Consider the following 13,571-nt stretch of genomic DNA (forward strand, 5'->3'; position numbering starts at 1 on the left):
CAAACCAAACCCATTGCCAACTGGTTGATTCCGACTCACACAGTGACCCTACAGGATGGGGTAGAACTGCCCCATAGGGTTTCCAGGGAATGGCTAGTGGATTCGAACTACTGACCTTTTGGTTAGCAGCTGTAGCTCTTAACCACTGTGCCACCAGGGCTCCTAAAATGGATATACAACCCCAATAATGGTATCAGAAGCCTTCTAATGTTTGTGAACCTCATTCTCATTTTACTAGTAAATCAGCAGAATAGCCAATTGTGTTTTTGTCTATTATGGTGACTTGATGACATGGTCACTATTTTTGTGTTTTCTAGAGGTTATGGTCTATAAGCAGGTAAAGCATTACCCAGTAACACCTGCAAGGCTTGGCAGCACCCCTAAGTATCAGAGAAGCCACAGCAGGGAGATGAATGCAGCTGATGTGACAAGGAATGACAGTATCAGGTCTTCCAGGCTCCTGAGGACACTGCCTTCATATACTCTTTACTTCTGACCATGTTTAGCTCATAAAACACTTCTGCTTGCTGAAGATGAGCCATGCACTTTTTAAGGCTTGTTATTCTCTTGCCTAAAAACTTTGAGGTCTAGGAAGGATTCTGCATACATAATTAAAAACAAATTCTTTGCTCTCCCATTTAAAGTCCACCACAAAATGGCCTAAAGGACTTTTACAGGCTAATCCTCTCAAATGTCCCTGCATGCATCTCAGGCACTCTTCATGTGAGACTCCCAGCTGTTCACAAAACATGCCCCAGACTCATATGAGTCAGGCTGAAATCTCCTCCCTAGCACCTGGGTTGAAATCCTTTTAAGGCATGTATACCTAGAATTTGACCTCTTTCACAGAGCCGCCAAGCCGGGCCCTCACCTCTGCCGTTTACCATGTTCTCTTTCCTGTAGGGTCACTGGTCCACCCAGTAAGTGACTGTCTAGTGCCTGCCACAGGCCAGACACTGCTGAGCACTGGAGCGTCCCACCCGCAAGTCTGCCACCTGAGGCTCTTGCTTTTTCTTGAGGTTACCACTATAGTGCTTCCCCAGCTCTAAGTCAATGTTTGCTAGATGTGACTATGTCTATACGGAGGAAGCATGAAATTCCATTTTTCTCAATGCCCATGAGTAATTACTGTTTGGATAGCAGTTTCATTGCCGGGAGGTGATGGGGGGGAGGTTGGTTGGGGGTAGGGAGGATGGAGGTACATGTTCATTTTACAGTTGACGGGTAAAATGGCTCTAATTGGGATTCGAGTTTTTTTCTCTATATAAATGTCTTTAGGAGAACCACGCTTGCCAGGCACAGTGACTGATATTTAGTGGGCACTCAATATTTTTACTGAAGGAAAACAACTCTTCGTATAAAATATAAAATAAAACATCGGTTTTTTCTCCTCAATTTTAGGGATAATTACAACAGAAGGCACGCCTGTTGATGTAAAAAAGCAACTAGAAACAAACGCTGAAGAGCCAGCTGGTGCTACACCTCTAGAAAAGGCACTTCTTTTCATCTATTCCTTCGTGTTTCGTGTAACTAAGACGGTAAGTTTGATACATACAGTTTCTTTGGATAGGGTGTTGATTTTTATAGTTTTTAAGCTGATTTTGAGCACGGGGTGAAGACTGTAAAATGTCTTTCCGAAAATTACTCCTGGTCCTTTCAAGACAGCTCCTGATACACATGAGTGTATGGCTTTTGTGGCTTCTTAGTTCCGTTCAGCACCCACTTGAGGAGGATTCGCCGTGTACCAGGGCTGGGCACTTCACACCTGTGAAACGTGGTTCTCCCCTCCAGGACCTCTGAGTCCGGCAGGGAGATAAAGACATTCGCTTGACATGTACTGTAGGAGAGGCAGAAACAGAAGCGGTTACCTGAGGGTGGAATGATATGTTGAAGACGCCGATCCTCTGTGGTGAGGGGATACTCAGGGAGTGTGAGAGGAAGCTCCTTGGGATGTGTTTTGAGCAGAGCTGAAGAACAAACGGGAGTTGGATGTGTAGTATGCTGTTGAAGAGAAGGGCTGTGGAGGTGTGGGGGAGGCAGAAGAAATAGCGTGTGTGGAGAGATAAAGGCATGAAGTAAAAAGGTTATTCGGGGAAGCATGAGTAGTTGGTGGTGTTAAAGAGTAGCTGGAGTAAGAGGGGGGTGCTGTGCTGGAGGGGGGCAGGAGCAAATAAAAAAGAACATAAAAACAAAACCGAACCCGTTGCCGTCGAGTTGATTCCAACTCATTGCGACCATACGTGTCATGGTAAATGGTGTTAGACTGTTAGGGGTGAGTATCTTTTGAAGGTTTTAAGCAGGAAAATGATATGGTCAGATTTGTTTCTTAGAAACGGAATCGGTTTTTATTTAGATTTAGCTGTTTTAAAGAAGCCAGGATCCAAATGAGACATATATTCTGTTTGTAAGTTTATGTAAACTTTTTAGGACTTAGCTCCCCCTGGTGGCGGTTGTTGAAATTGGACATTTTTCTTGGTAAATTATAAGAATGGGCAACCTTATACAAGCTGGAGGCCAAGTTGCCCTTGGGGTCATGGAGAAGGTATTCTTGCCAACAAAAATATTTTTACTCCAGGTTCAGCTGATTCAAGACTTGTGTGGGAAAGAGGCTTCTTTTGGCTGTTATTGTTCTGTAAAATGCAGGGTATTAGAACCAGGAAGATCAGGTTTTAAATCCCAAATCCATTCTTTTGAAGCTTGTGCCTATTACTAAACTTTGTACCTCAGCCTCTTGATCTGGGACGTGCAGATAATACCTACTCCAATTGTTATAAGACTTAAATGAATTAAAATCTATGTACAAAGTGTCCAGGATGGCACCTGGCATTTCGTAGGCTCTCATATCCTGCCACTTCTCCTCCGGATGGTCAGAGGGCAGTAGAAAGACACTGAATACTTGGGGAACTCAGGAGAAGGGCCACCAGGATGGGGAAGACAGAGGAAAGCCAAACCATTTTTCAGTTTTCTTCATAGTCACGGTGATGGTAGCCACCCAGGTGAAGGTATATATGAGCTGCATAACTAGAATAATGAAATTTTCAGTGACTAAATTTCAGTCTCAAAATTTGGAATTTGATTATCAGAATGAATCGTCGTCATTTAAAAAGATTTAGTGGCTTCTAGATGTGGCAGGAGTTCTTTATTTATTGTGTTCCTAGATATGCACAAAGCCTTGGGTTGGGGGATATAAATGTGTAGGATGTGGTCTCTGATTGGAGGAAGGTGGGGAAAGACACAGATACCAATGGCAAGAGAAAAAGACAATGTTACAAACTGTTCATTTGTAAGGTACTCTCAAAAAAGCATTTTGATGACCCAATCTGTACAGAGTGTTGTGCTAGCAGTAAAAGATTAAGACATATAAAACAGTTCTGACTTTTGAAAGGCTTGAGAGCATATCAAATATATGGAAGAATGGAGAATATATGAAATAGTTTATGTGAAATATCAAGTAAGTAGTATAGATAATTATTTAATAGGGTTGGGGGAGTAGTGGGGTACTGACCTGACTGAGAAAATGTCACCAGAAGTCAGATTCATAGATCAATTGTTAATGGAATCATGGGGTTGAAAGAGACCTTAGAGGCAATTAAATAGCAATAGTTTCCTCTACTACAGCCCTGATAAGTAGTTATAAGGCCTGTGTATCAACAATTGCTAGTATGATTAACCTACCATACGAGGCTGTGCATTCCCCCATTGACTGGTTCATTTTTATAGTGACTCTAATAAATTTTCCTCCATATGATTTCATCTCTTTGAATCTAATTATTTTTCTACATAATAATCCTTAAAATATTTGAAGTTAAGCCTTAAGTTTTTAAATGTTTTATCAGGAAATATTCAGACTTAGAAAAGAAAAGAGTATAGTATAATGAACCCATGGGGCCGTCTAATCTATTAAGCCCATCTGTGAATTTTTCACTTCTGGTATTTTTAGCTCTAGAGGTTCCACCTTCTATGATTTTTTATCTTTCATTCTTCTCACTATGTTCATTTAAAAAAAATTCTTAAGTATATTTTAATGTAATTCTTTTAAAGCCTTTTTATGATAATTTCATTGGCCCTGTCATTTCTTGGTCTTTTTTTATAGACTGATTTATCTCCTAGTTATGGGACACTTTTTCCTGTATTTTTTGCATGTCTAGTAATTTTTGTTTGAATGCTTTGACACTGTGAATGTTGTGTTCTTGAGTGCTGATTTCAGCAGCTTCCTTTATAAAGTGTTGTTTATTTTGCTAAGCTGGTAAGTTACTTATGCGTCAGCCTGATCTTCCCTACTCTTGTTCTAAGCTTTGTTAGGGATGTATATAGTTGTTCTTTACTCAAATGTTAGTATAGCTCTCCTACTAAAATATGATTCTTCTGGGGTCTCTCCTGAATGCTTTGCGTGTTCAGCAAGGTCACTCCACTCTTACTGGCGGTGGTAATACAAATATCTCCCAGCTCTGTGTTAACAAAGGGAATTGTTCGGCTTACAGCTTCCTGGTAGTTGTGTGTGTGTTTTTTTCCCTCCTGTAGTCATTCTTTGTTCATCCTCAGAGATTCTGTGCTGCATTGAATTCATCCCAAGACTCAAGGGGGCCCCTTTGCAGATTTCTGAAACTTTTTCTTCATCGCGCCCATCTTTCTGGCATCCTTCCCTGCATATCTCAGGCACCTTAGTCTGCCTCAGCTCTGATCTCTGACTTTTCAGTGAGATTGAGATTGCTGTACTTGGCTTGAGTTCTCCCTCCCTGCCCTGAGGTCCAGAATGTGCCCCTAGGTACAAACCTCATTAATTACCTTTCTCTCAGGGGTCACAGTTGTGTGCTGTTTTCTATCTGAATAAAGTTTTTTTCATATATTTTGTCCAATCTTCTAGTTGTTTACAGTGGGAGAGCAAGTCTCATACTAGTTACTTGGTCTATAGATTTCTCCTTATATTTTTCATTGAAGTATATTTATTGAAGAAACAGGTTTGTTTGTCTTCTCAAGTGTATCATGGTCTGGATTTTGCTAAGTCCTCATGGTTTAGTTTAACATGTTTCTCTAGCTCTTTCTATTTCTAGGAATTGGTAGTCCGATACATATCCAGTTTTGGTTAGCAAGAATACTTCATAGGTGATGTAGTTGACTCCTGCCAGGAGGCATTTAATAGCTTTATATTCTTTTATGATGTTACTAGTCATTGGTGACATGGCCTAAATCAGTTCATACATTGTTGTGTTGTTGTTAGGTGCCATCGAGTTGGTTCCGACTCATAGTGACCCCATGTACGACAGAACGAAACACTGCCCGGTCCTGCACCATACTCATGATCATTGTTATGTTTGGGCCCATTGTTGCAGCCACTGTGTCAATCAATGTCATTGAGGGTCTTCCTCTTTTTCGCTGACCCTCTACTTTACCCAGCATGATGTCCTTCTCCAGGGATTGATCCCTCCTGATAGCATGTCCAAAGTATGTGAGATGATGTCTCACCATCTTGGCTTCTAAGGAGCATTCTGGGTCTACTTCTCCCAAGAGAGATTTGTTCTTCCTTCTGGCAGTCTGTGGTATATTCAATGTTCTTCACCAACACCATAATTCAAAGGCATTAGTTCTTCTTCTGTCTTCCTTATTCATTGTCCAGCTTTTGCATGCATATGAGGTGACTGAAGATACCATGGCTTGGGTCAGGCGCACTTTAGTCCTCGAAGTGACACCTTTGCTTTTTAGCACTTTGAAGAGTTCTTTCGCAGCAGATTTGCCCAATGCAATATGTTGTTTGATTTTTTGACTGCTGCTTCCATAGGCATTGATTGTGGATCCAAGTAAAATGAAATCCTTGACAACTTCAACCTTTTCCTGTTTATCATGTTGTTGCTCATTGGTCCAGTTGTGAGGATTTTTGTTTTATGTTGAGGTGTAATCCATATTGAAGGCTGTTGTCTTTGATCTTCATCAGTAAGTCCTTCAAGTTCTCTTCATTTTTCAGCAAGCAAAGTTGTGTCATCTGGTATCGCAGGTTGTTAATGAATCTTCCTCCAATCCTGATGCTGTATTCTTCTTCATATAGTCCATCTTCTTGGATTATTTGCTTAGCATACAGATTGAATAAGGATGGTGAAAGGATACAATCCTGATGCACACCTTTCCTGACTTTAAACCACGCAGTATCCCCTTGCTCTTTTCGACTGCCTCTTGATCTATGTACAGGTTCCTCATGAGCACAATTAAGTGGTCTGGAATTCCCATTCTTTGCAATGTCATCCATAATTTGTTATGATCCACACAGTCAAATGCCTTTGCGTAGTCATTAAAACACAGGTAAACATCTTTCTGGTATTCTCTGCTTTTGGCCAAGATCCATCTGACATCAATAATGATATCCCTGGTTCCACATCCATTTCTGAATCCAGCTTGAATTTCTGACAATTCCCTGTTGATGTACTGCTGCAGTCGCTTTTGAATGATTTTCAGAATTTTACTGGTGTGTGATATTAATGATATTGTTTAATAATTTCCACATTCTATTGGATCACCTTTCTTTGGAATAGGCATATATATGGATTTCTTCCAGTTGGTTGGCCAAGTAGCTGTCTTTCAAATTTCCTGGCATAGATGAGTGAGCACTTCCAGTGCTACATATGTTTGTTGAAACATCTCACTTGGTATTCCGTCAATTCCCAGAGCCTTGTTTTTTGACAGTGTCTTCAGTGCAGCTTGGACTTTTTTCTTTAGTGCCATTGGTTCTTTTTTTTTTTTTTAATTGTGCTTTAAGTGAAAGTTTACACATCAGTCTCTCATACAAAAATTTATATACTTTGCTATATACTACTAATTGCTGTCCCCCTAATGAGACAGAACACTCCTTCCCTTGACTCTCTCTTTCAGTGTCCCTTTGGCCAGCTTCTGACCCCCTCTGCCCTCTCATCTCCTCTCCAGACAGGAGATGCCAACATAGTTTCATGTGTCTACTTGATCCAAGAAGCTCATTTTTCAGCAGTATTGTTTTGTATCCCACTGTCCAGTCCAATCCCTGTCTGAAGAGTCGGCTTTGGGAATGGTTCCTGTCTTGGGCTAACAGAAGGTCTGGGGACCATGACCACTGGGGTGCTTCTAGTCTCAGTCAGACCATCAAGTCTGGTCTTCTTACGAGAATTTCGGGTCTTCATCCCACTGCTCTCCTGCTCCCTCAGTGGCTCTCTGTTGTGTTCCCTGTCAGGGCAGTCATCGGTTATAGCCGGGCACCATCTAGTTCTTCTGGTCTCAGGCTGATGTAGTCTCTAATTTATGTTGCCCTTTCTGTCTCTTGGGCAGTACTATTGGTTCTTCATCACATGCTACCTCCAAAGTGATTGAATGTTAACCAGTTCTTTTTGGCACAGTGACTATGTATATTCCTTCCACCTTCGATACTTCCTGTGTCGTTTAGTATCTTACCCACAGAATCCTTCAATATTGCAACTTGAGGCTTGAATTTTTAATTCAGTTCTTACAGCTTGAGAGATACCAACATGTTTTTTCCCTTTGGTTTTCTAAGTCCAGGTCTTTGCACATATCATTACAATACTTTGTCTTCTTGACCTGCCGTTTGAAATCTTCTGTTCAGCTTTTTTACTTCATCATTTCTTCCATTCACTTTAGCTACCTGACGTTCAAGAGCAAGTTTCAGAGTCTCTTCTGACATCCATTTTGGCCTTTCTTTTTAATAACCTCTTGCTTTCTTCATGTATGATGTCCTCGATGTCACTCTACAACTCGTCTGGTCTTCAGTTCATTAGTGTTCACTGCATCGAATCTATTCTTGAGATGGTCTATAAATTCAGGTGAGATATACTTAAGGTTATATTTTGGCTCTTGTGGACTTGTTCTAATTTTTTTCAGCTTCAACTTCAACTCGCATATTAGCAACTGATGGTCTATTCCACAGTCAGGCCCTGGCCTTCTCCTGACTGATGATATTGAGCTTAATACATTACAAGTTGCAAAATGGTGATATTCTGATTATATTTTTCCTTTTTCATTAAAAGGCTGGAATAATTCCACAAAGAAAAACTTATAATCGCTTATTCTTTACCTTGAGATTTGATCTGTGTAGTCAAGACAGGACAGATGCTTGACTCTTTCCCTTTATTTAAACCCCGCCCAAAAAAAACGAAAACCAAACCCGTTGCTGTCAAGTCGATTCCAACTCAAAGCGACCCCATAGGTCAGAGTAGAACTGCCCCATAGAGTTTATTTAAACAGTTTCTGAAATAATTAGTTGTCTTCCTAGCATGTTCCAAAGATGACCAAAGGGTCTTTTTTTCTAACTCCTTTCTGAGAATCATGATCTCATGGATTTAAAAATTGGTGAGTTTTAGTCTTAATGATACTCAGCTTCTCCCATTTTTGGCTAGTGGGAGAGCCTCTTCACGTTGGCTTCTGGGCCCTTTCGACACCACCTAGTGGTCATCGATAATTCCTTATTTTCTAGTATAACAAGATGGCCTTAGCTCATCTTGTTCATCTCCTGCCCAGATCTTGATGGAGCCATTTCTCTAACAAGCCGTGGTTCCTTTTAATGAAAAGTGGTATTTAAAGTCTACATTCTGGGTACTGAGGTTGCTTGTTGCTATTGAGTTGGCCATTATTTTGAGGGCTTTTCAGAGGATAAAGCTAGGAAATATGTGGCTTTTTTTTTTATGTGAAAATTTGTCATGATGCCATATGGATACTTCTTCCAGTTGATGCTACAGCGGTTCTACTTATCCTCATATAATGTTTGTATTTTCGTTCTTTTATGTTGGGAATCCCAGTTTTTAATGACATCAATGTAATCATCTTACTTTACGGGATTTACACAACAGTATTAAAAATAACAAATATCAACACTGCCACCAAAAATATGTTATTGAAACTATTGTAAGGTTGTTTTGCAGTTCCTTTTGTCTTTAAGCCATATGCCATGAGGGTGTGTCTGCTACAGTTCTTTTCTATGGTGCTGCCAGCTATCTGGAAACCCTGGTGGCGTAGTGGTTAAGAGTTTGGCTGCTAACCAAAAGGTTGGCAGTTTGAATCCACTGGGCGCTCCTTGGAAACTCTATGGGGCAGTTCTACTTTGTCCTATAGGGTTTCTATGAGTGGGAATCGAATCAACAACATTGGGTTTGGTTTTGCCCAGCTACTCAATGCACAGTTAATTGTTTTATTTTTGCTTTCAGTTTTTAGGGATTGCGCTTTTAAACTTTTTGTTTTATAATTAACATATTTACAAGATCCAAAGTCAAATCTATAAAATAAGGGATATCCACGTAAGTCTAGCTTTTTTCCAATACCATTCACCTGTTGTTACCTTCCCCTATAGGTAACTTTTGAAATTAATTTTATTATGTATCCTATCATTAAAAAATAAGCAAATGATTTCTGCATCCATGTAAGATGGATTTATAGATACTGGATTTACCATCCCAACTGAAACAGGCAACATAAAAGAAAACAGACAAAATAAATGTAACAGCAGTTTTCAAGATATTGGACATTAGGCAATAAAGGACTAGACTTCTTGAGACATGGGGCACAAACATGGCTAGCTTTACAACTGTCCCAGCTAACTGCCTTGAGGAGCTTCCAGGCCAGGGCACAGAAAGGGAGAACCTAAGTGGAGTCTAGCAGACATCCTAAGTTGAGGAGATGGAGCTGAGAGTCCAGGGAGACAAGGTAGCTGCAGTTCAAGGGGCAGAATATCAGAGAGGAGAAAGCTGAGCTACAGAGAGCTCTCTCTGGTCCCCTTCAAGTATTCAGAATAGTATTGATCAGCACATGAATGTGATGAAACTACTGAAGACCAGGGAAACCATCAGAAGGAACAGGCCCTAACACAGGGCTTGGAATAGTATCTGGAAAACCTCGTAATTCTAGGGGAATTGGGTAGAATGCTCACAGGGTTTTGCCTGATACTAAATGCTTCAGTGGTCTTGCCTCCAAGTAACCCTTAAAACAAATCTTAAAAGAATCAAACTGTTCCAAGTAACTTAAATGCGTCCCAGAACAAAGCTCAAGAATATTTATTCACAATGTCTTACATCCAGTCAGATTACCAGGCGTGCAAAGAAGCAGGAAAAAACTACTCATGATAAGGAGAAAAACAAACCAGTTGAAACCAACTAAGTACCAACAGAAATGTTAGATTTAGACAAGGCTATTAAAGCAGTTATTATTACGATATTCCCAATGTTAAAAAAAGCTACATAGAGACATGGAAAATAAAAAAAATTTGGATCAAACTTCTAAAGGTAAAAACTACAGTGCCCAAGATGGCAAATACAGTGGATGAGATTAATGCTAGATGAGACATTGAAGTAAAAAGATCAGTGAACTTGAAGACATAGCAATAGAAGTGATCCAAAATTAAGCATATAGAGATAAAAGACTCAAGAAAAATGAAAAGAGCATCAGTGAGCTGTGGGATGCTTTCGAGCAGCCTAATATATGTATAATTGGAGTCCCTGTAGGAAAGAAGAGAAGAAGAGTGTTTAGAAAAATATTTGAAGAAATTAATGGCTACGGTTTTTCCAGATTTGATGAAAACTATAAATCCACAGATCCAAGAAGCTCAGGGAAACTCAAGCTCAAGAAGTAAAAAGAAAACTATACCAAGGCACATTATAATCAAATTGCTCAAAACAAGTGGTAAAGAGCAATCTGAAAAGCATCCAGAGAAAAAGATATATTATGTGCAGAGGAACTAAGATAAGGGTGACACCAATTTCTTGTTGGAAACAAGGCACAGGAAAATACAGTGGAATAATATCTTTAATATATTGAAGAAAAAAAAGTCAAACCACAATATCATACCCAGTGAAATGTCTTATAAAAATGAAGGTGTAATGATTTTTTTCTGACACACAAGAGCGGAAAGAATTCATCACCAGTACACCTGCACCCAAGAAATGCTAAAGGAAGTCTTTCAGGCACAAGGGAATTGATAACAGATGGAAATATGGAGCTACACATAATGAAGAACATTGGAAATGGTAACTACTTGGGTAAATATATAAAAATTATTTTTTTATTAGTTAAATATTTTTAAAAGTTAATTGCCTGCTTAGAGAAAAATATTATCAATGTAGGGTGGGGTTTAGAATATATGTAAAAGTAAAAGGTATGACAATAACAAAAAGCTAGGAAACAAACAGTGGTATATTATTGTAAAGTTCTTACACACATGAAGTGGCGTGATACCAAGGCAGACTGTGATAAGTTAAAGATGTACAGTATAAAGCTGTCACTGAAATAACAAAATAGAGAGTTACAGCTAATAAGCCAACAAAGGAGATGAACTGGAATCATCACGAGACTCAGTTGCTCCCAAAGAAGGCAGAATAAGAGGGAAAGGGGACAAAGAGCAGATAGGACAAATAGAAAAAAGAAGGAAGGTGCTAAACTTAAACGTAACCAGATCAGTAATCACATGATCAAATGGAAATTGTCCAAATACCCCAATTAAAAGGCAGAGATTGTCAGACTGGATTTAAAAAAAGCAAGACCTAACTAGATGGTGCCTATGAGAACGATCCTTTAAATAAAAAGACACAACAAAGTTAAAAGTAAAAGATCGAAAAATACATTACATGCTATATGCTAACACTAGTCAAAAGAACACTGGAGTGGCTTAACACCAAAGCAGATTCCTGAGTAAAAAATAGTAGCAGGATAAAGAAAGTTGCTTCATAGTGATAAAGGAATCACTTATTCAAGCAAACAATCCTCAGTGTTTATGTTTTAATAACAGACATTCATAATACATGAAGGAAACATTGACAAAAATACAAGAAAAAACAGATAAATCCAGTTATAGTTGGAGATTTTAATACCTCTCTAATAATTGATGGACTAAATCAGCAGCAAATCAGTAAGGATCTAAAAGGTATGAGCAAAATACATATTCTTTTCAAGTGTACATGGAACGTTTACCAAGATAAACCATATTCTAGGCTATAAGTGTCAATAAATATAAAAGGATTAATGTCATGTCATATAGAGTATGTTCTCTAGTCACAATAAAATTATATTAGAAGTCAGTAACACAAAGATCTCTTGAAAATCTCCAAATATCTTAAAATTAAATGCATAGTTAAAAAAGTTACAAGTCAAAGAATAAAAGGGAGATTAGCATTTTGAGCTGAATGGAAATTAAAACACGTCAAATTTATGCAGTGCCACTAAACTACTACTTGGAAATTTATAGCACTACCTATACTAAAAAAAAAGAAAGATCTCAAATCAATGACCTTACTGTAAGAACCTAAAAAAAGAAGAGCATATAAATTCACAAGTAAATAGAAGAAAGGAAATAGTAAATATTAAAGCATAAACCAAGAGGCAGTCATTTGAACAGAATCACGGGATACTGTGTGGTTTAAAATCAGGAACGGTGTGTGTCAGGGTTCTATCCTTTCACCATACTTATTCAATCTGTATGCTGAGCAAATAATCCGAGAAGCTGGACTATATGAAGAAAAACATGGCATCAGGACTGGAGAAGACTCATTAACAACCTACAGTACTCAGATGACACAACATTGCTTTCAGAAAGCGAAGCACTTACTGATGAAGATCAAAGACGACAGCCTTCCGGTATGGATTACACCCCAACGTAAAGAAAACAAAAATCCTTACAACCAGACCAATAAGCGACATCATGATACACGGAAAAAGGACTGAAGTTGTCAAGGATTTCATTTTACTTGGATCTACAAACAACAAGCATGGAAGCAGTAGTAAAGAAATCAAATGACGTATTGCATTGGGCAAATCTGCTGCAAAAGACCTGTTTAAAGTATTAAAAAGCAAATGTCACTTTGAGGACTAAGGTGCACCTGACCCAAGCCACAATATTTTCAATCACCTCATATGCATACAAAAGCTGGACAATGAATAAGGAAGACTGAAGAAGAATTGATGCCTTTGAATTATGGTGTTGGCCCACAGCTGAGTAACTGGCCCCGCCCATTGGACAAGGAGGTGAAAAGTGACTACAGATGAGGAAATAACAAAGAACACACAGCCCGCTTGCTCAGAAAAAAAAAGCAGGATGAAACAAACAAATCTACAATCAAGAAACAAAGAAAACTACTGAATGTCCTGAAGACCGCAGACAATATCAAAACATATTAAAAAAACAGTACAGGATGGTTCCAGTAGGCGTCCAAAATAAAACACCAGATGACTTCCTAGTAGAAGAAAAGGCACTAGAACTACCTGACAGAGAATTCAAATCTCTAATATTCAGAACAATCTAAGAGTTGAAGCAAAAAGCAGACAAAAATCAGGAAAAAATAGACAAATTTATGGAAAAGGCTAACAAATTCATAGAAAATACAGACCAAAAAAATGGAAGAATTCAGGAAAATGATACAGCAACAAAGTCCCAAAATAAGTTCACAACTAGAAATCATACAAAAACAACAATTAGAAATGCAAAAGGTAAACAAGATTTCAGAAATGGATAGTGTCATAGAGGGGCCGAGGGGCAGGTCTGAAATGACGGAAGACAGAATCAGCAAAATTGAAGACAAACACTTGGATACAACTCTGTTTGAGGAAAGCTCAGAAAAAAAAAA

At 38.8% G+C, this 13,571-nt stretch overlaps 2 protein-coding genes across 4 annotated transcripts in view; one reads left to right on the forward strand and one right to left on the reverse strand.

Moving 5' to 3' along the window:
- TLR5 (toll like receptor 5) overlaps nt 1–13,571 on the reverse strand; it is a 566,717-nt gene that overhangs the window by 24,570 nt on the left and 528,576 nt on the right. The window lies entirely within an intron of this gene.
- MIA3 (MIA SH3 domain ER export factor 3) overlaps nt 1–13,571 on the forward strand; it is a 62,473-nt gene that overhangs the window by 15,516 nt on the left and 33,386 nt on the right. For all 3 annotated transcript variants that reach the window (XM_049868000.1, XM_049868001.1, XM_049868002.1), the window contains exon 6: nt 1,402–1,538. In XM_049868000.1, the coding sequence (XP_049723957.1) occupies nt 1,402–1,538 (137 nt within the window). The remainder of the gene's footprint in view (nt 1–1,401; nt 1,539–13,571) is intronic.

This window comes from Elephas maximus, chromosome 24 (genome assembly GCF_024166365.1).
Source record: "Elephas maximus indicus isolate mEleMax1 chromosome 24, mEleMax1 primary haplotype, whole genome shotgun sequence".
Taxonomy (NCBI): domain Eukaryota; kingdom Metazoa; phylum Chordata; class Mammalia; order Proboscidea; family Elephantidae; genus Elephas; species Elephas maximus.